The 24,978-nt window shown below is 43.5% G+C and overlaps 1 protein-coding gene across 6 annotated transcripts in view; it reads left to right on the top strand.

Annotated features, from left to right (window-relative positions):
• The window catches only part of LOC140427083 (teneurin-2-like), a 3,867,843-nt gene that overhangs the window by 3,815,428 nt on the left and 27,437 nt on the right, over nt 1-24,978 (top strand). For all 6 annotated transcript variants that reach the window (XM_072512582.1, XM_072512581.1, XM_072512584.1 and 3 more), the window contains 5 exons: nt 3,363-3,383; nt 16,463-16,695; nt 19,163-19,317; nt 20,438-21,309; nt 22,564-22,739. In XM_072512582.1, coding sequence (XP_072368683.1) covers nt 3,363-3,383; nt 16,463-16,695; nt 19,163-19,317; nt 20,438-21,309; nt 22,564-22,739 — 1,457 coding nt within the window. The remainder of the gene's footprint in view (nt 1-3,362; nt 3,384-16,462; nt 16,696-19,162; nt 19,318-20,437; nt 21,310-22,563; nt 22,740-24,978) is intronic.

Below are 24,978 nucleotides of genomic sequence, written 5' to 3'. Positions count from 1 at the left end.
TTTGCATAAGCTCACTGATTTCTAACTGTTGGGCTACCCATAATTTAGCACAGGGCTAAATCGCTGTTTAGCACAGGGCTAAATCGCTGGCTTTGAAAGCAGACCAAGGCAGGCCAGCAGCATGGTTCGATTCCCATAACAGCCTCCCCGAACAGGCGCCGGAATGTGGCGACTAGGGGCTTTTCACAGTAACTTCATTTGAAGCCTACTTGTGACAATAAGCGATTTTCATTTCATTTTCATTCATTTCATTTACATCATTTTTTTTAAAGAATACAAAGAATATTCTTTCACTGTTTCCACTCCTCAAAAAATCCCCAATAAAAACAACATGCTAAACATTTGGCAGAAGGTTAATCTCGTGAAGCAGCATTTCTCACTCAGCAGGTAGTCAAACAAAATGTTTCCGTATCCTCCTAGCAGCAGTTGTGTATGACGTTGAAATGTGTAAGCTATAGAATGCCATATAATTTTTTTGGAAAACTATTCATTTTTCTGGGACGTGAGGTCGCTGGCTGGACCAGGATTTATTGCCCCTCCCTAACTACACTGCATTTCAGAGGGCGTTTAAGAGTCTGCAGTGGATCTAGAGTCACGTGTCGGCCAGTGAACCAGATGGGTTTTTACAATAATCGGCATTGGTTTCCTGGTCATCATTTGACTTTTAATTCCAGATATTTATTAAATTCAAATTTCACCATCTGCCGTAGCGAGATTTGAACCCAGGTCCCAGACTAGTACAGTAACAATATCACTGTGCCACTGTCTCCCTGATTTTCTATTATGTTGTGCTTTCCTGTAACAGTAAGCTTATGAGCAGTTCAAAAGCCTATCCATCTAAAATTTTAAGTATAATGGTTGCTTTATTGCGGAAATATAAACTAGGAGTTCATCCATCCTTTCAAAATTACAATGGAAGAAGCTGATAAGTTACATTGCACACAGAAAATCACCTTCTGATATGACAAGAGTACTTTTCTTTCAAATCCCACTGTAGTTCTTCAGTCATAAAACTGCATTCAGAGCTATAGAAAGTGGCCTATCAAATAGTCATCTCTTGGGAAATGAAAGTAATTTAAGTAGGAAATAAATGGGTGTGATATTTTTCTGCAACTTCTAGTAAAGTAAAATTTGGATCCATATTACCTCAGCACAAGTGACAAAATTCAATTACAGAAGATTAATGTCCTTTGCTCTCCACCCTGAGACTCATTACTAGCAAAACGAAACAACCAAAGGAACGCATTAAACCTCCCCTTTTCCCTTCCTCTTCATTTGTGTTTTTATAAAAGATCACATCCTGGAACGCATTCATGGAAGATACTTATTTTGAACTTGTCACAGCGTCCTAACTTGCATCAAAGTTAGGTAGGCTGCACAGAAGGAAGAGGTTTTGACAGCTTTTGGGGGGGGAAACCCCCAATTAATGCAGGTCACCCCCCCAAATGAGAATCCCCTGTGCCTTTGTTCATATTGGTGCTTAGAAATGGCCTGCCCAATCCTGCTTGGCTGACCATGCAAAATGTATTTTGACATGGGCAGCATATTATTCAGGTCAATAGGTTTGCCAACAAACCTAAATAACCCTTAATTATTTGTTTACTTATGGCAGGCAGGCTTCCAACTTTGTTAACTGCCAACCTAGCATATTATGGCATGGGGTTGTGGAAGTGGCGTGCTTAGCCGTTTGACCTATTTGCCTGCACCCCCCCCCCCCCACCCCCGCACAGTATGAATACAAGATGTCGTCAATGTTGTTAAACTGATAAAGGTTTTCACAGCTTTTGATGTTATGTGAACCACTTTGATGGATTATTGTATTTTTAACGTGATCCAGTTTTGGCATTATTCTGTACATTAATAGTGACTCAAACATTCATGTTGTCTATCTTTCCCTATATTTTCTAATTTTGTGAGATATTGTACTGTTCTGTCAAAAATAATTCATGACCTTATGTCCTTCCACCTTCAGGGTCCTGCTAGTTGGGTGAAATTCCATTTTGCAAATAAAAGCGCAGTTATTCCCCATTAACTACACCCTGATAAGTATTGGAAGATATCCTGAATGCTGCTGGTTTAAATGTCTCCGAAGAAAAGTTTGTAATGTGGTGATGCAACGCACTAGCGGGTTAATGCATTGTGCTGTGGAGTATAGCATGCAGATTCCACGCCTGCGATTCACCCTCAGCCAGCTCTTTTCGATTTCCACAATGCCATTTGGATTGATGCTGATTGGAGCCAGGTGCTTCCCTGCAGGAAGCGAGGGGAAAGTGAAATTTCATTCTCATCTGGTGATGCACTCAAACAGCTTCTAGCAGGTGGCCAAGGGGCATCATCAGCAGAAGTCATGGAGTGAAACTTCAGCTCTTATGCTTGGCAGATGTCATTATGTGGAGCAGAGAGACCCAAAAGAGGGGCGTAATAATAAGTTGTCAGCAAAATCAATTGGAATTACATGTTTTCCGGTCTTCCAGAATCCCCTCCTCCTTTCCTCAACTGAGGAGACTTGGCTCATCGCTTGTAACTTAACCAGACATCCACACCTTGGCTCCAGAAATGTTTCATCGAGTGTCACGTTTACCAAAAATGTGCCTGAGATTTATAGTTTAAGCTAAAAGCGTGTTTTAAAATTTTGTGGCGATATAAGCAGCAATAAATCTTCTAAGTTCTAGCTCAGAAGGAGTTAGAATTCCAAACAAAAAAAAGCCCTATATATGTGATTTTGAATATGAGATATTGTATGTCACAGGGAGAATGTCTACATTTATTTGTACCCTGCTCTGTTCTGAGATTGTGTGAGTCTATCAGCTCAGACTGTGGGCTAAATGTCAATACATGAATTAAATGTTTTCTAATACTTCGTATGAGGGAGAAACAGATTTGGTGGTTATCAATGTTGGGTCATTTTTGTTTTCATTCTATTTATTTTTATTTCACTCACTTCTATTAACAGCTCAAGCATGTCTATATTGAGTGTTGGAACAATCTGAAATATTAATATTTCAATTCATTATTGCCATTTGCATTTCATTGGAACAAAAATCATGCTAACAGGTTGACTTACTGAGTTAGTTGGATCTAACCTCCTGAGATGTTACAACAGTAATATTAACAGCACAGTAAGAAAGTGTGAACGATACATTTGAAATGTTCAATGTACCAACCTCGACAATTATATATGAAGTTTCACCAATATTGTAGCCACCGTATCTATCTCTCCTTGCTCTTCAGTACAATTTTGCCTGTCACCTCTTTCGGTTTTAATAACTTCAGCAAATATTTAACAAACTAGTGATGCAACAATGTATGTCTTGGATAATTTTTGCCTGTTCCTCTTTTTCTTTTGCCGTCTTTCCACAAAGAAATAAAGATTTTAGACATAGGTAAGCCAATCGCTTTAACATACCTTCTTCAGAAAAAATATATTGTCTCTTTCTTTTTTGTCCTGTTACTGCTTAACCTGTTGTTAACAAAGGTAACTCTGAAAATAAATGCTTGTAATGAAAGGTACCATCAATAGTTAGTAGTTATTTGTAGACTAGCCCCTTGTATACAGTTTATCGGAAAAAAAGTCGGAGGAAAATGGATCAGCTTCAGGGCTCTATAGGGTGCAACCAATTTTTCTATGGCTTTATAATATTGAGGGAACACTGCTGTCTTTTGAAGAAAATACTAAATTGAAGTCCCATCTCGCCACTCAGATGGATGTAAAAGGTGCCATGGCTTCCCCAAAAAGGGATGTTCTCCAGTATCCTCAACCAGCCTTTATTTCTCAACCAAAGCCACACAACAGATAATCTGGTCATTTATTCCATTGCTGATTGTGAAAACTTGCTGTGTATCAGCTGGCTATAGCTTTTGCATACGCTCTCTGTGAATAAGTCATTGGCTGTAGGGCATTTTGAAGCATCCTTAGCATCTGAATCATAGAATGGTTATAGTACAGAATGAGGTCATTTAGCCCAATCTGTCTGTGCCAGCCCTTTGCAAAAGCAACTCATCCATGCCCACTCTCCCACTTTTTCCTGTAGCCCTGCTTCAGATAATTATCCAATTACTTTTTGGAAGTAACTATTGAATCTGCCTCCATCGCTCTTGGGCAGTACATTCCAGATCCTAACCACATGCTGCATAAAAACAAACGTTTTTCCTTCTGTCACCATTGCTTCTTTAGCTCACCATGTCCTCTGATTCTCAATCCTTCCACCAATGAGAAACGCTTCTCCCTCTCTACTCTCTCCATATCCCTAATGAACAAATCCCCTCTTGATCTTTTCTTCCCTCAGGCAAACAACCCCAGTTTCTCCAATCTAACTTTGCAATTGAAGTTCCTCATCCCTGGAAACATTCTCATGAATCTTTACTGCATCCTCTCTGAAGCCTTCACATCTTTCTTACGGGCGATGTCCAGAACTAAACATAATACTCCACTTGAGCCCAAACCAGTTTATATTTTTGTATAGATTTTATACAGGTTTATCATCACATGTGTGTCTTGTACTTTATGCCCCTATTTATAAAGCCCAGGATTTCATACACTCTAGTAACTGCTCTCTCAACCTGCCTTGCTACCCTCAATGATATGTGCAGATATGTACATTGCCGTTGATAAATAACACTCTTGTTGAACGCCTCTTCCAATTTTGTTTATCACCAGTCCTCTTCACTGTCTATGCAAAAGCAATGATCAAAGAAGCATTTGTAAACACAATATAGCATTAGGATTGGGGGTGGAGTGATAACATTAGATTTGCAGATGTCAAAGCAATTGTAGCAAGCATAGAAGAAGGATTGCAAGAACAAGAATTCGGACTAGTAACAGCAGGCATGAACTTTGGGATGCCTCATCCCAAAGTGATGTGAATATCAAAATCACCAAGAAATATTCACATATTCATAGAAGGAAGAAAACTAGAGCAGGTGCAAGAATTCAAGTATTTGAGAAGCATAAAATCTGCAGAAAAAGGAGCAACACAGAAATAAGAGCAAGGATAGCAATGGGAGCGGTTGTATTCGGTAAGAGACGGTTGCTGACCAGAAAACTGAATGAATAACTCAAGCAACTTATAAAAAGGGCTTGATTTGGAGTTTTGTTTTGTATGAATGTGAGACTTGGACTAAAGCTAAATAGCTCTTAAATGTGAGTTTGGCGAAGAATGGTAAGGATCAGCGGGACAGAAAAAGTGACAAATTATGAAGTTCTGTGGAGAATAAATGAGCCAAGAAATTTGCAAAACTTAATTAGAAACAGACAGTCTGGGTAAGAAGGATCTTAAGAGGAAACTGACTTGTAAGAGACGCTACAGAGGAAAGATTTCAAGGAAGAAGAGTAAGGAAGAGAATATCAATGTCGGCTGCCTTGAAAATTGAAGGAAGTTACTGAAAAATGTACAGATTGGCACAGGATACAGAGACATGAAAAAACAACCAGGAGCCAGGTACCTGCCTTTGGGCAGTGTGCACACGGTTGTGGTGACCCCAGGTCCTTCTGGTCTTGCACCCTCTTTAGAATTATAGCCTTTCTTTATATTTCCTCTCTTTGTTCTTCCGACCAAAATAAATCACTTCACACTTTCTCGCATTAAATTACATTTGTCCACTAATTCTAACACCCTGACTAAGCCCTTTTCAAGTTCAACACTATCCTCCTCACAGTTCACAGCACTTCCAAATTTTGAGTTATCCGCAAATTTTGAAATTGTGCCCTGCACACCCAAGTCTAGATCATTGAGATATATCAAGAAATGAAGGAATCCTTACACCAATCCCACTATAAACCTTGTTCCAGTCCATAAAAAGGCTGCTCGTCACTACTCTCTGTTTCCTGTCACTTAGCCAAAGTTGTATCCATGCTGGTACTGATTATATATTTCATGAGCTCTAACATTGTTCACAAGTCTGTTTATGGCACTTTACCAAATGCCTTTTAGAAGTCCAGGTATAATACATCAGCCACATTACATGCCTCTACCCTTTCAGTTACCTCATCAAAAAAATAAACACGTTTCTTGAACACAATTTGCCCTTAACAAATGACTGCTGGCTTTCCTTCATTAATTCACATTTGCCCGAGTGACTACATTTTGTCCCAAATTATCAGCCGGGATTTTTCAGACCCGCCACAGGAAATTTGGGAGCTCAGCCAAAGTTAATTGTTTTTCAGTCAGACAAGACGATCCTGGCAGTGCAAAGGGCCTGAAAACCTTGGGCTTGATTCTCCGCTGGCGGGATGCTCCGTTTTTCCGGCAGCCCGGGTTTCCCGACGGCGTGGCGTGGGGCTGCCCCACAATGAGAAACCCCATTGACCGGTCGGCGTAACGGAGCATCCCGCTGGAGGAGTGAAACAGAAATGTGGCACGGCGGGGCAGAGAATCCAGCCCCTTGTCTTCGATTCCAAAAGCTTACCCACCACCAAGGTTTATGCTATTAGCTTGTAATGGGCTTATCCTTACATCCTTTTTGAATAAGGGTGTGAAATATTTTCAACTCTCAGTACAGCTAGCCTATCTATAAGCCCATAAGATATCAGAGCAGAATTAGGCCACTCGGCCCATCGAGTCTGCTCCGCCATTCAATCATGACTGATATTTTTCTCATCCCCATTCTCCTGCCTTCTCCCCATAACCCCTGATCCCCTCATCAATCAAGAACCTATCTATCTCTGTCTTAAAGACACTCAGTGATTTGGCCTCCACAGCCTTCTGTGGCAAAGAGTTCCACAGATTTACCACTCTCTGGCTGAAGAAATTTCTCCTCCTCTCTGTTTTAAAGGATCGTCCCTTTCATCTGAGATGGTGTCCTCTGCTTCTAGTTTTTACGACAAGTGGAGGCATCCTTTCCACGTGCCCCCTATCCAGGCCTTGCAGTATCCTGTAAGTTACAATAAGATCCCCCTCATCCTTCTAAATGGCAATGGGTAGAGACCCAGAGTCCTCAACTGTTCCTCATGCGACAAACTCTTCATTCCAGGGATCATTCTTTTGAACCTCCTCTGGACCCTTTCCAAGGCCAACATATCCTTCCTTAGACACGGGGCCCAAAACTGCTCACAAAACTCCAAATGGGGTCTGACCAGAGCCTATACAGTCTCAGAAGTACATCCCTAATCTTGTATTCCAGCCCTCTCAACGTGAATGCAAACATTGCATTTGCCTTCCTAACTGCCGACTGAACCTGCACGTTAACCTTAAGAGAATCTTGACCAAGGACACACAAGTTCCTTTGTGCTCCTAATTTCCTAAGCATTTCCCCATTTAGAAAATAGTCTAATAACACCTCGGTCAATTTTTGGTCTAATAAATGTCTCGGCTACCTCCCCTTCTGTATGACTTGGGCAGCATCTTCTTTACTGGTAACGACAGATGCAAAATACTCATTTCATACCTCAACCATGTCACCTGCCTTCATGTATAAATCTGCTTTTAAGTCTATAATCAACCCCACTCCTCCTTTTACCACTCTTTTATTAATTATGTGCTGAAAGAAGAATTTGGATTCCCTTTTATGTTAGCTGCCAGTCACTTTTCCTATTCTCTCTTTGTTTCTCTGATTTGTTTTTCGTTTTCCTTGTGAATCTCCTGCACTGAGCCTGGTTCTCATATTGCGCAATCCAGCTGACATCCGCCATTGGCATCCTTTTTCTGCTTCATCTTACTCTCCATCATCTTTGCCATCTTGGGGCTCTGCCCTATTTTTGCCACTTGTGAGAATGTAGAACAAAGAAAAGTACAGCACAGGAATAGGCCCTTCGGCCCTCCAAGCCTGTCCCAATCATGATGCCCTAACTTTAAAAAAAACCTTCTGCCCTTACTCGGTCCATATCCCTCTATTTCCTCCCTATTCATGTACCCATCCAGATCTCTCTTAAATGTTGCTAATGTGCCTGCTTCCACCACATCCTCTGGCAGCGCATTCCAGGCACCCATCACTCTCCCTTAAACTTGCCCCTTCTCACCTTGAACCTCTGCCTTGACTGTCCCTGGGTACCATCTACAAGATGCACTGCAGTAATTCACCAAGGTTCCTTAAACAGCACCTTCCAAACCCACGACCATTACCATCGAGAAAAACAGGAGCCACAGGTATCGAACCAGGTTCAATGCAGAAGATTCAAAAGGAAAATAGAAAAACAAATCAGAGAAGCAAAGAAAGAATAGGAAGTCACTCACCACCCTGACGCTGTTCCTTTGCTGTCGCTGGGGGCAAAATCCTGGAAATCCCTCCCGAACAGCACTGTGGGTGTACCTGAAGGACTGCAGTGGTTCAAGAAGGTAACTCACCACCACATTCTGAAGAACAAGTAGGGATGGGCAATAAATGCTGGACTAACCAGCGATGCCCACATCCTGTCAATTAAATATTTTAAAACTCTTCTTTAAAGGCATCCCATTACTCCATTACAGTTTGCCTGCCAAAGTTTTTGATTCAAATTTAGCTGGGCTAGATCCATTCTCACCCCAGTTACTCTGGATTGCTGCTTGTCCTTTTCCATAGTTGACCTAAACCTTATGATACTATTATAACTGACCCCTAAATGTACTGACACTTGACCTACTGGACTCGCCTCATTCCCCAGAACACAGGGTCCAGCAATGCTTCATTCCTCATTGGACCGGAAACATACTGCTGGATAAAATTCCTCTGAATACGCTCCAGAAATTCTTTCCCGTCTCTGCCCTTTGTTACTGTTCTAATCAATGTAAAGTCTCCCATTATAACAATTTTATATTCTTGCCCCTCTCTGTAATTTCCTCTTTCATGTCTCATGTTTTACTAAGTACAGTCCAAGGTCATAATGCACACAACTATCTGTGTATAATGTGTAAAACAGTTAGATTCTCTGGGACCATGAATGAGGACTACCAGTGAGAACCTCATGATGTATGTTCCAATTTTTGTTCAACAAAATAGAAGACTGGTTGTCTCTCTAGTTCTCCAGTATTAAGCAAGGAGCAACTGAGCTGAGGAGGAAAGTCTCCAGTTACTATTGAGCTGGATGCTCTCAATTCAGGCACTAGCAGAGCTACAATTTGCTTCAACAGCCCTAGGTTGGAGAATGAAAAATCTGTCAAGTTTCCAGTTCCTAAACATTGTCCTACAATCCCAACTTGACATGGGCAAATATGGACACTGAGTGCCCAAGGGTCAAGATTTGATTTGCTTGTGATTAAATAGGCTGCTGACACTCAGAGTCAGTTCAGAAATATTCCAGAATAGTCACTGCTTGAGCAAGGTAGAAGAGAGAAGGTGATTGTTATCTGTGAATCCCACTCCAGCAAGGCTTCAGTTATTTTCGGAAATGTAAAGGAATAGCAAAGATAATTGATGAGGAAAAACAAAATGGAAAATGTCTGGGGTTAAATGGAGGAGCCCTGGAAACAAATGTGTTAAAATGTCATCCTTTTTTTAAAAAGAAAATCATGGACAGAGACATCATCTGGTGATATGGATTTACTGTTAACAGTATGTAATATAGACCGTATTTACCAAAATGCTACTATCTCCTTTATGATGTGTAGACTTATTTTGTAGTCCTTTATTGAACTCATCATATTGTTTAATCTTTTAAATCTACTTTTTAGTGGCATATGCTCTTGTGAAGTTATGTTTCTGTGCAGATAAGTTGATAGATTGGGTTTTTATTAGAACAGCACATGCATCGTTTGACAAATCAACTGGGATACCATAGCTATGAGGGATTACAAATGGCTGGCATTGAGTTATAAGACAAGTCCGGGAGCGGGAGAGAGAGATGGAGCCAGAGCGCAGTGAGTGCAGCTTGGGATTCAGGTAGGTGTTTAAACTTGCCCCCAGGCTCCAGCGGCCTTCATTTCCGGGAGCGGGAGAGAAAGAAGGAGCCGGAGTGCAGCGAGTGATGCTTGGGATTCAGGTAGGTGTTTAAACTTGCCCCCATGTTCCAGCGGGCTTCATTTCCGGGAGTGGGAGAGAGAGAGAGAGGGAGCCGGAGTGCAGCTTGGGATTCAGGTAGGTGTTTAAACTTGCCCCCAGGTTCCAGCGGCCTTCATTTCCGGGAGCGGGAGAGAGGGAGGGAGCCGGAGTGCAGCGAGTGCAGCTTGGGATTCAGGTAGGTGTTTAAACTTGCCCCCAGGTTCCAGCGGCCTTCATTTCCGGGAGCGGGAGAGAAAGAAGGAGCCGGAGTGCAGCGAGTGATGCTTGGGATTCAGGTAGGTGTTTAAACTTGCCCCCATGTTCCAGCGGGCTTCATTTCCGGGAGTGGGAGAGAGAGAGAGAGGGAGCCGGAGTGCAGCTTGGGATTCAGGTAGGTGTTTAAACTTGCCCCCAGGTTCCAGCGGCCTTCATTTCCGGGAGCGGGAGAGAGGGAGGGAGCCGGAGTGCAGCGAGTGCAGCTTGGGATTCAGGTAGGTGTTTAAACTTGCCCCCAGGTTCCAGCGGCCTTCATTTCCGGGAGCGGGAGAGAGGGAGCCCAAGTGCAGCTTGGGAATCAGGTAGGTGTTTAAACTTGCCCCCAGGCTCCAGCGGCTTTCATTTCCGGGAGTGGGACAGAGAGAGGGAGCCGGAGCGCAGCGAGCGCAGCTTGGGATTCAGGTAGGTGTTTAAACTTGCCCCCATGTTCCAGCGGCCTTCATTTCCGGGAGCGGGAGAGGGGGAGGGAGCCGGAGCGCAGCGAGTGCAGCTTGGGATTCAGGTAGGTGTTTAAACTTGCCCCCAGATTTCCAGCGGCCTTCATTTCCGGGAGCGGGAGAGAGGGAGCCTGAGTGCAGCTTGGGAATCAGGTAGGTGTTTAAACTTGCCCCCAGGCTCCAGCGGCCTTCATTTCCGGGAGCGGGACAGAGAGAGGGAGCCGGAGCGCAGCGAGCGCAGCTTGGGATTCAGGTAGGTGTTTAAACTTGCCCCCATGTTCCAGCGGCCTTCATTTCCGGGAGAGGGAGAGGGGGAGGGAGCCGGAGCGCAGCGAGTGCAGCTTGGGATTCAGGTAGGTGTTTAAACTTGCCCCCAGGTTCTAGCGGCCTTCATTTCCGGGAGCGGGAGAAAGAGAGGGAGCCGGAGTGCAGCTTGGGAATCAGGTAGGTGCTTATGTGTTTGATTTTTACCTGTATTTAAGTTGTGAGGTTGCTAAACCCGAGACACTACACTTGTAGTGTCTCCCATCTCCTCTAACCTAAGAGGGTGAGTGAATATCAGGTAAGCTCTCTCTTTACTTTTTCTTTTTTCCGCAAGTTATAGCTTCAGATTTTCAGTGGGAGCAGTTGCCAGGGGTCTGTCGGGAAGGTAAGTAGCTGGGAGAAATTTAACTCTTCATGGGTTGGTAAATATTGTGATTGGTAAGTAAAATCCTTATGCCTTTCACTTATTCATTATTTGATATTATATTTGTAATCAGTTAAGGTAAAGTGTAAAAATGGCAGGAGATCCCAGACCCGTGTTATGCTCCTCGTGCTCAATGTGGGAGTTCAGGGACGCGGCCGATGCCCCTGACTCCTTCATGTGCGGGAAGTGTGTCCAGCTGCAACTCCTGTTAGACCGCATGACGAGTCTGGAGCTGCGGATGGACTCACTTTGGAGCATCCGCGATGCTGAGGAGGTCGTGGATCCACGTTCAGTGAGTTGGTCACACTGCAGATTAGGATTGGTGAGGGAGACAGGGAATGGGTGACCAAAAGGCAGAGAAAGAGCAGGAAGGCAGGTGTCCCCTGCGGTCGTCTCCCTCCAAAACAGGTATACCATTTTGGATACTGTTGGGGGAGATGATTCACCAGCGGAAGGCGGTAGTAGCCAGGCTCATGGCACTGTGGCTGGCTCTGCTGCACAGAAGGGCGGGAAAAAGACTGGCAGGGCTATAGTCATAGGGGATTCAATCATAAGGGCAGTAGACAGGCGTTTCTGTGGTCGAAAACGAGACTCCCGAATGGTATGTTGCCTCCCGGGTGCACGGGTCAGGGATGTCTCAGATCGGCTGCAGGACATACTGAAGGGGGAGGGTGAACAGCCAGTTGTCGTGGTGCATATAGGCACCAATGATATAGGTAAAAAATGGGATGAGGTCCTACAATCAGAATTTAGGGAGTTAGGAGATAAGTTAAAATGTAGGACCTCAAAGGTAGTAATCTCAGGATTGCTACCAGTGCCACGAGACAGTCAGAGTAGAAATTCAAGAATAGTCAGAATGAATACATGGCTTGAGAGATGGTGCAGGAGGGAGGGGTTCAGATTTTTGGGACATTGGAACCGGTTCTGGGGGCGGTGGGACCATTACAAATCAGATGGTCTATACCTGGGCAGGACTGGAACCAATGTCCTAGGGGGTGCTTTTGCTAACACTGTTGGGGAGGTTTTAAACTAATGTGGCAGGGGGATGGGAACCAGATTAGGAAGTTAGAGGTCAGTAAAGAGGCAGCAACTAAAGCCAGTAGGGTACTAGATAGTAAACTCAATGTGACTAAGGGGAAGAGTAGACAGGGACGAGATGATGAACACAAAGGCACAGGTGGTCTGAGGTGCATTTGTTTCAATGCGAGAAGTGTAGCAGGTAAGGCAGATGAACTTAGGGCTTGGATTAGTACCTGGGAATATGATGTTATTGGTATTACGGAGACTTGGTTGAGGGAAGGGCAAGACTGGCAACTAAATAGCCCAGGTTATTGATGCTTCAGGAGGAATGGAGAGGGAGGTAAAAGGGGTGGAGGAGTTGCATTACTGGTCAGAGATGATATCACAGCTATGCTTAAGGAGGGCACAATGGAGGATTCGAGCACTCAGGCAATATGGGTAGAGCTAAGAAATAGGAAGGGTGCACTAACATTGTTGGGACTTTACTACAGGTCTCCCAAAAGCGAGCGTGAAGTAGAGGTACAAATATGTAGACAGATTATAGAAAAATGTAGGAGCAATAGGGTGGGCGTGATGGGAGATTTTAACTTCCCCAACATTGAATGGGACTCATGCAGTGTTGGAGGCATAGCTGGAACAGAATTTGTAAGGCGCATCCAGGAGAGTTTTTTAGAGCAGTATGTAAATAGTCCGACTCGGGAAGGGGCCGTACTGGACCTGGTATTGGGGAATGATCCCGGCCAGGTGGTTAAAGTTTCAGTCGGTGATTACTTTGGGAATAGCGATCACAATTCCATAAGTTTTAGAATACTCACGGACAAAGATGAGAGTGGTCCTAAAAGAAAGAGTGCTAAATTGGGGAAAGGCCAAGTATAACAAAATTCGACAGGAGCTAGGGAATGTGGATTGGGAGCAGCTGTTTAAGGGTAAATCCACATTTGAAATGTGGGAGTCATTTGAGGAAAGGTTGATTAGAGTGCAGGACAGACATGTCCCTGTGAAATTGAGGGATAGAAGTGTCAAGATTAGGGAACCATGGATGACGGGTGGATTTGTGAGACTAGCTAAGATGAATAAGGAAACATACATAAGATCTAGGCGACTTAAATCTGATGGAGCTTTGGAGGAATATCGGGAAAGTAGGACAAATCTCAAACGCGCAACAAGGAGGGCTAAAAGGGGTCATGAAATATCTTTGGCTAACAGGGTTAAGGAAAATCCCAAAGCCTTTTATTCGTATATAAGGAGCAAGAGGGTAACGAGAGAAAGGATTGGCCCACTCAAAGACAAAAGAGGGAATTTATGCGTGGAGTCAGAGGAAATGGGTAAGGTTCTTAATGAGTACTTTGCATCGGTATTCACTAAGGAGAGGGACATGACGGATGTTGAGGCTAAGGATGGATGTTTAAATACTCTAGGTCAAGTCGGCATAAGGAAGGGGGTAGTTTGGGGTATTCTAAAAGGCATTAAGGTGGACAAGTCCCCAGGTCCGGATGGGATCTATCCCAGGTTACTGAGGGAAGCGAGGGAAGAAATAGCTGGGGCCTTAACAGATATCTTTGCATCATCCTTGAGCACGGGTGAGGTCCCGGAGGACTGGAGAATTGCTAATGTTGTCCCTTTGTTTAAGAAGGGTAGCAGGGATAATCCAGGGAATTATAGACCTGTGAGCTTGACGTCAGTGGTAGGCAAACTGTTGGAGAAGATACTGAGGGATAGGATCTATTCACATTTGGAAGAAAATAGACTTATCGGTGATAGGCAGCATGGTTTTGTGCAGGGAAGGTCATGTCTTACAAACCTAATAGAATTCTTTGAGGAAGTGACAACGTTAATTGATGAGGGAAGGGCTGTAGATGTTATATACATGGACTTCATTCAGTAAGGCGTTTGATAAAGTTTCCCATGGCAGGTTGATGGAAAAAGTGAAGTCGTATGGGGTTCAGGGTGTAGTAGCTAGATGGATAAAGAACTGGCTGGGCAACAGGAGACAGAGAGTAGTGGTGGAAGGGAGTGTCTCAAAATGGAGAAAGGTGACAAGTGGCATTCCACAGGGATCCGTGCTCGGACCACTGTTGTTTGTGATATACATAAATAATCTGGACGAAGGTATAGGTGGTCTGATTAGCAAGTTTGCAGATGATACTAAGATTGGTGGAGTTGCAGATATTGAGGAGGACATTCAGAGAATACAGCAAAATATAAATAAATTGGAGAGTTGAGCAGAGAAATGGCAGATGGAGTTCAATCCAGGAAAATGCGAGGTGATGCATTTTGGAAGATCTAATTCAAGAGCGGACTATACGGTCAATGGAAGAGTCCTGGGGAAAATTGATGTACAGAGAGATCTGGGAGTTCAGGTCCATTGTACCCTGAAGGTGGCAACGCAGGTCGAAAGAGTGGTCAAGAAGGCATACAGCATGCTTGCCTTCATCGGACGGGGTATTGAGTACAAGAGTCGGCAAGTCATGTTACAGTTGTATAGGACTTTGGTTAGGCCACATTTGGAATACAGCGTGCAGTTCTGGTCGCCACATGGGGGTTGCTTTAGCACACGGGGCTAAATCGCTGGCTTTTAACGCAGATCAAGGCAGGCCAGCAGCACGGTTCAATTCCCGTACCAGCCTCCCCGTACAGGCGCCGGAATGTGGCGACTAGGGGCTTTTCAAAGTAACTTCATTTGAAGCCTACTTGTGACAATAAGCGATTTTCATTTTCATTTTACATTACCAGAAGGATGTGGATGCTATAGAGAGGGTGCAGAGGTGGTTCACCAGGATGTTGCCCGGTATGGAGGGTGTTAGCTATGAAGAAAGGTTGAGTAGATTAGGATTGTTTTTGTTGGAAAGACGGAGGTTGAGGAGGGACCTGATTGAGGCCTACAAAATAATGAGAGGTATGGACAGGGTGGATAGCAACAAGCTTTTTCCAAGAGTGGGGGTCCTTGGAAAATAGGTGACAGGTTTAGATAAAGGATCTGGATCGGCGCAGGCTGGGAGGGCTGAAGGGCCTGTTCCTGTGCTGTAATTTTCTTTGTTCTTTGTTTTTAAGTCTTTCCATTGAGTTCCTTGAGTAAAGCACAAATGGTCAGCAAAATTGAGGTATTCTTTATCATGGTACAATTGTTTATATCTTTGACAACCAGATTTCAACATTTTTGTTCTGCATAAACATGGTGGCAGCAAGAGAAACCAGATGCTAGAAAAACTAATAACGATGCATGACATGGGAGCTGAATGTGTTCAATTTGAAATGTTAGAATAGAGCTATAGTGTAGAGACTGAGAGACTGATATGAAGAATCATTTAGGGTATAAAGTGCATCATCATTAGGAAAACCAGAGTTCAGAATCTATTGAGGAGGAAAGAGGGATTTATCACAAACTGTTGTAAGACAAAGCTCTTGCATTAATATTTGCTGACTTTCCATTTTAAAGATTTAACTGTGGACTTCAAATTCGAACTTTGATTCAAGTAATCTGAAAGTGTGCAAAGCAAAATTTCAGATGTGGTTTGTTTCTCGTTGGTATTTACATTCATTTTCAACCTCATTTAAATGTGTGTTGACATCCTGTTGTGAGAAACTCGTGCCCTAATGAAACAAGCAGGAAAGCCCTGGACCTTCAAAACCCATTAGTTAATTTTCATAGACCAGTTCATGTAATAGCAATCAAAAATAATTGTTATATTTTTATCATTTCATTTCAATGCCCTTAAAGTTATGAAGTCTTTTGTTGGGACATTAAAGGTTACAACCTCGGAACACTATCACTCTACAAATATGTGGAGCCTAAGTTGATGTGAAGATCTTGGACAGGTGTAAGTCCTAAGTGAAGATAGTTGTGGGCAATGTCAATCAAGCTACTCGTAGGCACAGGTCTATAGAACTGACATGATTTTGGGCATGAATTTGTCAGTCTAGCTCAAGGAAACCACGTGTGAATGAATTTGGAAATGGAAATATCAGGTTGCTCAGTAAGAATTTGCAGGCATGCTGTTGGAGCAGCTTAGGGTGAGTTATAAGAACACTAAACGCATTACCATACACTTTTTCTAAAAATGTTACAGCAATGAAAATGCTCTTTTTTGCTTTGGAACCAGAGTCTGAGAAGTATGAAGCTCAACCAAATTTGTGTTTGTCTTTCATTTTAAAGCAACAACCCTGCCCACAAGTACTTCATGGCAGTTGATCCTGTCACAGGGGCACTGTATGTCTCGGATACAAACAGTCGTCAGATCATCCGCATCAAGTCTCTCAATGGAGCAAAAGATCTTGCTACTAATTCAGAGGTAGTAGCAGGGACGGGAGAGCAATGCCTGCCATTTGATGAAGCCAGATGTGGTGATGGGGGGAAGGCGGTTGAAGCTACGCTGATGAGCCCCAGAGGTATTCTTTTTTTTTTAATTTCCTCAGTGCCTGTCTGCTTAATTCTTATTTTATGGTCTTTCATGTGATGTGGGAGTCGATAGGTAGGCCAGAATTTATTGTCCATCCCTAATTGCCCTTGAGAAGGTGGCCTTCTTGAACCGCTGCAGTCCCTCTGGTGTAGGTACACTCACAGTGCTGTTCTGTTTGATACTGCATCATGTACAAATGACTGCTGCATTTTTCTAACTGCAAGTTATTGTGTCCACCAGTAACATTGAACAGCAGTGCATTCAGTGGCTAAACAGGACAATGTTTATGAAAATGCCCACCCATTTCATACTGAGAAATAAAAATTCTAGCACACGACCAAAAGGAGGCAACTTTTTATTCTTCATCTGTGTGAAATGATGAGAATTACTTCAATCCGTGCATCTGCTCCTAAGGCAGGAATGTTTATGGAACATGGCTGGCTAAGTGATCTTTAGTTAGAAAATTGTATTACAAGATTCCGCATCACAATAGACCCCTTCTACAAGAATGAACTGTTGATTTAAGGATAGATAACATGGCTCTGTGTGCATGGATATCAGTTAGTTGCAGATGAATAATTAGCATAGGACAACACGTGGAATGTGCAACATATTATTGCACCTATGTACCACATTATACAGCTAATGAAGTGAAAGAATTTCAAGAAAATGTACTAGCAATTTTCGCACGTGGAAGCGATTTCATAGAATCCCTACAGTACAGGAGGCCATTCGACCCATCGAGTCTTCACTGGCCCTTGCTCCTATAGAGCACCCAACCGAGGCCCAATCCGCCAGCCCTATCCCCGTAACCCCATCTAACCTTTCGGGCAATATTATCATGGCCAATCCACCTAACCTGCACATCTTTGGACTGTGGGAGGATACCATGGATTTAAAATGGTTTTTATCTTGAACTATAGATGCACAAAATGTTTTACAGATCTGCATTCTAACTTTTAAGTATGTCATAGAGGAGTGGTGTTAGTCTCATACAAATCTGGATCTCCTGCTGAGGTGTGCAGTCACTCAACAGCACATTCAGTTCTGGGCTGCCTGTCACAAACATTAAAATTAGCACAAAGTATGCATTGGGCCTGCGTTATTGGGAATGAATGTGGGTTCATTGTGCATGGATTTCAGGAGCTATCCAAGTGTGCTTCCCCATTCCTGAAATCTATGCCTCAATAAACCCAGGAGCTTTATTTGACACCACCGATTGCTGAAAAATTAAGAAATAATCCATACCCTGGCAACTCGAGCAAGACAAACCTAAGAAATTATTCACTCTGCAGATTTGTAGAGAAATAATTTAAGGATAAGCTATGATCGCTCTAAATAATTTCATCGAAATCAATTCGGTACCTAACAATCCTGCTTCCAACTGAGAACCATTTCTTAAAAAATCAGTGGCTCAGGCATTTTGAAGTAAAATAAATTTCCAAAAGAATGATCCAACAAGTTTGCAAGTTTAAAATCATGAGGTTTGATTAGATTTCATCTTTGAGAATTGGGTGGTATTATTACACAGAAATTAGTTAAACACGGGTTTGAGGATTAAAGTATGTTTTCAGATAATTACATGTGTACAACACACCTTTATTATTAGGAACCAATTTGGTAAACCCAATGAGTGCCCCATTTTATGCATGTAGCCAACTCTAACTGCTAAATAGTTCAGGAAAATATAATATTTTATTAGTTGGCTGGCCATCAGTAATTCTTGGTGGACGCTTTTTTAAACAATATCTCAGAGCAGGACAATTCTGTCATTTCTAATATGTACTCATAGGTATTTAGAAAAATAAGAAAAGAGGGTTTATCTTCAAACACATCTGAAAATCAATAGGGAATGAGCTACTGAACTGCACTGAATGATCTGGCATCTTAAGGTAATTAAAGTATTGTGCCCTTGCTCTCCAATTTGTATCCCCCTCCTTTCCCTGCCACAGAACTTGTTGAATAATTCATTTTTTTTTCAGACATTAGGTACAGTAATGGTTCTATATTTTTTCTATTTTGTGCTGACCCAGTTGAGGAAATTCACTCCTGGGGAGCTGAACATTTTCCATCATTTTTCCTTGTTTGCATCCAATAGCAGCAACAAGGAATCACAACTGATATGTGGTCAATAGCAGGATAAAATTCTCTCTACGCCACCTAACATGTCAACACCTGCCTCAAAATATCACCATCTGCAACACCACTATGAAATTTCACACGTCAGCCATCCTTGCGGCAGCTTTGAGTGAAACTTCCAGTTAATTGTGAATTGATCCATTTTTGTGAGCAGTTTGGTGCTGTGGAATAATGCTTCCCAGCAAAAGGATTAAAAATGTCTAAATTTACAAGGACATTCTGAGCTGAATTTGAGCTTGAATCCCTGAAAGGACAGTGTTCTAACCCATAATAAGAGTTTACCTCAGCGGTCATAACTGTTCTTGTGCTCTTCTCAGGGATAGCAGTGGATAAGAATGGACTGATGTATTTTGTCGATGCAACCATGATTAGGAAAGTTGACCAAAATGGAATCATTTCCACGTTGCTCGGATCCAATGACTTAACAGCAATTCGTCCTCTGAGCTGTGTTTCCAGCATGGATGTAAGCCAGGTAAAATATTATAGAAAAGGCAATATCTGTCTTCCATAGGATTTGTTAAATTGATGTGGCAATTCTTAATTAGATCCTTTAGTTAGGTGAGTGTCACCAGGATGAAAATTATCAACATCTTGTAATTCTTTGGATATATCTTATTTTACAACTGGCAGTCAAGGTGGCCACTTGGTCTGAGCTCATGTAATGGCTCGTCTAAAAATTGCAGCAGTTATCACGAGCTGCATTTAAAATTAAACTCTCAAAACTTCCAGCGGAAATATGAAATCGCTGATATCTACGGAGCTTTATGCAAAGGTGTAATCCAGAAAAAAAAGTTATTTTGGTGGGTTCCGTACTAGAGGAAATAAGCAATATGTGATTTATTAGAGCACATGGTAGAATGGGGTGTTACGGTAAAGTTGTGATATAAACAATGGAAACGGATGTGGCGAAGTTTGATTTCTGTTATGGAAGAATCCATAAGCAGTCTGCATTACCTCAGAGGTTGTACTTGATCAGAAGCTGTGAGAATGAGAGAGAATTGCTAACAAGGCTATGGTGCAAGGGGAGGCTTACATGTTAGGGAGAGAGTGTTTATATAGGTCATGACTCAAAAAGAGAGTTACCAACAATAGACATTACATCAGAAAAAGGTTCTGGTTTTGCGGCACAGTGGTGCAGTAGTTAGCACTGCTGCCTACGGCACTGAGGACCCGGGTTCAATCCTGGCCATGGGTCACTGCCTGTGTGGAGTTTGCATATTCTCCCCGTGTCTGCATGGGTTTCACCCCCATAACCCAAAGATATGCTGGTTAGGTGGATTGGCCACGCTAAATTGCCCCTTAATTGGAAATAAATAATTGGGTACTCTAAATTTATTTTTAAAAAGAAAAATGTTGAAGTCATAAGCAAGAGCGTGGCATTTAGTGAGACCATTGAAGATGACAGCTCGACTTCTATTGAAATTGAAATACCTTCATAATGTCAAATATTTACCTAACTGCAGTATGCATTCAAAAAAGAGAAACTACCTTAAAAGCCATGTAAGCCATATAGTGCCTTTTCATAGAAATTTAGTTTTTCTTGCTTTAATTACCAGATTCAATGCTGCAAATTCCCATTTTCCTCTACTTAGGTACGCTTAGAATGGCCAACGGATCTTGCCATCAACCCAATGGATAATTCTCTTTATGTCCTGGAAAATAATGTCATTCTGCGGATAACTGAGAATCACCAGGTCAGCATTATAGCTGGCCGACCCATGCACTGTCAGGTTCCTGGCATAGATTACTCGCTCAGCAAGCTGGCCATTCACTCTGCACTGGAGTCAGCCAGTGCCATTGCTGTCTCCCACACTGGCATACTCTACATTGCAGAAACCGATGAGAAGAAGATAAACCGTGTGAGGCAAGTGACAACCAATGGGGAAATCTCCCTGCTGGCAGGGATGGCATTGGACTGTGACTGCAAGGATGATGTCAACTGCGACTGTTTCTCGGGGGATGATGGCTATGCCACAGATGCGAAGTTGAATTCTCCATCTTCGCTGGCGGTCTCGCCGGATGGGACCATTTTCATAGCTGACCTGGGCAACATCCGCATCCGAGCAGTTAATCGAAACAAGCCACAAATGAACTCCATGAGCTTCTACGAGGTTGCTTCAGCAGCTGAGCAGGAGCTATACGTTTTCAATTCAAACGGGTTACATCAGTATACAATGAGCCTGGTCACCGGTGACTACATATACAATTTCTCCTACAGCCCGGATAATGACATTGTGGAAGTGACTGACAACAATGGAAACACTTTAAGGATCCGAAGGGATAGCAACGGGGTGCCACGGCACTTACTGTCAGACAACCAGGTGTGTTCTCTGACCATTGACGCTAATGGAAAACTAAAGACGGTATTACTGCTGAACCAGGAGCTGATTGTGCTGACGTACAACGGGAATAGTGGCCTGCTGGCAACTAAAACAGATGACATTGGTTGGACCACTTTCTTTGAGTAAGAGTTATTTACTGATTGATTACCTGTACTTACTGAAGTGTGAAGTGTGTGACTGTTGTTTATGATTGTCACTCAGGGCTCCTCAGCTGATGGTAGATTTGCAGAAACTACTGAGAGAAAAGAGGACAAAGTGTTCCATTTTCCCTAAAATGAGAAATTCTAAGCCATGTTTCTTCTCATTTGTAACCACACACCCTTTAATTAATGTCATGGTTAGTATGCAAATGAATGCAAGTAGACAAATCCGGGTGACATCCAAAGTGATGTCGGCAAAGCTAAAGTAATGAGCATTACAGTAAATCTAAAACATCTGGTGATTAATTGGAGTAAGCTAATATTTGATGACTTCATGTTTAAAAGAAAGCTGGCATTTGTGGCATGTGTTTAAATTCTACTTTTGTTTGAAGAGTGGACAAAACTTTTGCTCCTGAAGAATTGCTCAAAAAGTTAACATTTATATCTGAAAAAAAATCAGCAAGACTTCCTCTGATTGCTACGTATAATGGCTTCATGAATCAGTTTGCAAAGACATCCTCTGTGCTTTATTTTCAGCAAGTTTGTTAGCACTTTATCATATTCACAAAAGAATGTGATATCTGAATATTACTGTATTGTCTGAGTGATCTAATATTTTTTTTAAAGTCAATCTGCATTGTTACTAATGGGCTGTGTGGGTGAAAGTCAGTGAGAATGGTAACCAGCTCCTTACTTACAAGGAAACCTTTGACAGTTCTAATGTAATGCCTGTGTGATGGTGAATGTTTCAGCAATTAACTATCTGGAATAACAGGGTGACATTAGCAGTCTTGTATCACAAAACCTTGATCAAACCACCATGTATGTGGACCTGACAATTGCAGTATGGTTACTGCAAGTACAGTAATTCCCATGACACATAGTTCAACACCAGCAGAAATACACAAAACATCACATTGTGCAGAAGAAAATTACTCTGTGCACATTCTACAAATGATATCAAGAAGTTTCAGTATTCCCTGTGAGATCATTTTACAAGGAACATTATTTTTCTCTGTGTAACTTAATTCTTGGTATCTGTTATTCTCCGTAAAGTTCAAGATCAAATATCTTTTATTTTCTCAGTAATTCAACCCTAAATATCTTGAGCCTCTAAGTTGTAAGCATTCACTGGCTCTCTATGTAACTCACTCTCACACTCATTCTCTCTGCAACCTATTGATGGGTTCTATATACAAGATATAGGTTGACCTGATATCATCTATTTGCACCTAGTTACGACAGTGAAGGACGACTGACAAATTTGACGCGTCCCAGTGGTGTAGTGACAAGTTTGCATCGGGAAATGGAGAAGTCAATAAATATTGACATTGAAACTTCCAACCGGGAAGATGATGTTACTGTCACCACTAACCTTTCTTCAGCTGATGCATCTTATACCCTGGTTCAAGGTAAACAGTCTTTTTTACTAAAAAAAACTGTGATCTGCACTAACATGAAATGAAAGTCGCCATAGTCCCAGAGGACCATAGGCTGCTCTCCCCTTTGAGAGAGAGAGAGCTAACTAGTGATTTAACCTGAGGGGTCACCAAACCTCAGGCAAGAGACGAGGTGGGGACTTCATGGTAACGGGAATTGAACCCACATGTTGGTGTTGCTCTGCATCATGAATCAGCCATCCAACCAATTGAGCTAGCTGACCTCCCAGAGCAAGGTGATAGATTTGGTAAGAACGCATGATTGGTGGTTTTTTAAAATATATTTATTAAGAATTTTTTAACAAAGTTTTTTCACCCTTACAAACAAACCGCCCCCCTCGTAACAAAAAGAAAGAAAGCTCACATAGCAAGACATGAACATGGTAAATCACTATGATACAGAGCTTTGTACATTGGATTCCTCCCGTACATGTCAGTTTTCTGGCTCATTCAGGTATTTTCTTGCTCGAATGCCCCCCAAATAAACCCCCCTTCCCCCTCCCTCCCTCCTCCCCCCCGCAACGAAAGATATCCCTCCCCCCCCCCCCCCCCCCCCCGCTCCCCCTCGGGTTGCTGCTGCTGACCGACCTTCATCTAACGCTCCGCGAGATAGTCTAGGAACGGTTGCAACCGCCTGTAGAACCCCTGCGCAGACCCTCACAAGGTAAACTTTATCCTCTCCAACTTGATAAACCCTGCCATATCATTTATCCAGGCCTCCACACTGGGGGGAGGGGCTTCGTCTCCTTCCACATTAGCAAGATCCTTCGCCGGGCTACGAGGGACGCAAAGGCCAGAATGCCGGCCTCTTTCGCCTCCTGCACTCCCGGCTCGTCCACTACTCCAAATAGTGCTAGCCCCCAGCTTGGCTTGACCCGGACTTTCACCACCTTAGATACTGTTCCCGCCACTCCCCTCCAGAACCCCTCCAGTGCCGGGCATGACCAAAACATATGGACATGGTTTGCCGGACTTCCTGAGCACCTCCCACATCAGTCCTCCACCCCAAAGAACCTACTCAGCCTCGCCCCCGTCATATGCGCTCTATGAACCACCTTAAATTGTATCAGGCTAAGCCTGGCACACGAAGAAGAGGAATTAACCCTACTTAGGGCATCAGCCCATAGCCCCTCCTCAATCTCCTCCCCCAACTCCTCCTCCCATTTACCCTTTAGCTCCTCTACCAAAGCCTCCCCCTCTTCTTTCACCACCTGGTATATCGCCAACACCTTGCCCTCTCCGACCCATACACCCAAAATCACCCTGTCTTGAATCTCCTGTGCCGGGAGCAATGGGAATTCCCTCACCTGTCGCCTCACAAACGCCCTCACTTGCATGTACCTGAAAGCATTTCCCTGGGGTAGCCCAAATTTCTCCTCCAGCGCCCCTAAGCTCGCAAACGTCCCATCAATGAACAGGTCCCCATTCTTCTAATCCCTGGCCGATACCAGCTCTGAAACCCCCCGTCCATCCTCCCTGGGACAAACCGATGGTTACCCCTGATCGGGGACCACACCGAGGCTCCCATTGCACCCCTGTGCCGTCTCCACTGCCCCCAGATCTTTAGCATTGCCGCCACCACCGGGCTCGTGGTGTACCTTGTCGGCGAGAGCGGCAGCGGTGCCGTCACCAGCGCCCCTAGGCTCGTTCCTTTGCAGGACGCCATCTCCAACCTCTTCCATGCCGCCCCCTCTCCCTCCATCACCCACTTATGGATCATCGCCACATTGGCTGCCCAGTAGTAGCCTCCCAGATTCAGCTACGCTAACCCTCCTCTGTCCCTACTGCGCTCCAGAAACCCCCTCCTTACCCTTGGGGTCTTATTCACCCACACAAACCCCATAATGCGCCTGCCTGCCCTCTTAAAAAAGGCCTTGGTGAACACGATTGGAAGGCACTGGAACACAAAAAGAAACCTCGGGAGGACCACCATTTTGACTGACTGCACTCTACCCGCTAGCGAGAGCGGCAACATGTCCCATCGTTTGAAGTCCTCCTCTATCTGCACCACCAGCCTCGTCAAATTAAGTTTATGTAGGGCCCCCCAACTCCCAGCTATTTGGATCCCCAAGTACCGAAAGCTCCTTTCCGCCCTCCTCAACGGTAGATCGTCTGTCCCCCTTTCCTGGTCTCCTGACTGTACTACAAAGAGCTCACTCTTCCCGACATTGAGCTTATAGCCCGAAAAATCCCCAAACTCCCTTAGAGTCTC

This window comes from Scyliorhinus torazame, chromosome 7 (assembly GCF_047496885.1).
Source record: "Scyliorhinus torazame isolate Kashiwa2021f chromosome 7, sScyTor2.1, whole genome shotgun sequence".
In the NCBI taxonomy this organism is placed as follows: domain Eukaryota; kingdom Metazoa; phylum Chordata; class Chondrichthyes; order Carcharhiniformes; family Scyliorhinidae; genus Scyliorhinus; species Scyliorhinus torazame.
Note: the sequence above shows the minus strand (reverse complement) of the source record. Positions and strands in the feature narration are given on the sequence as shown.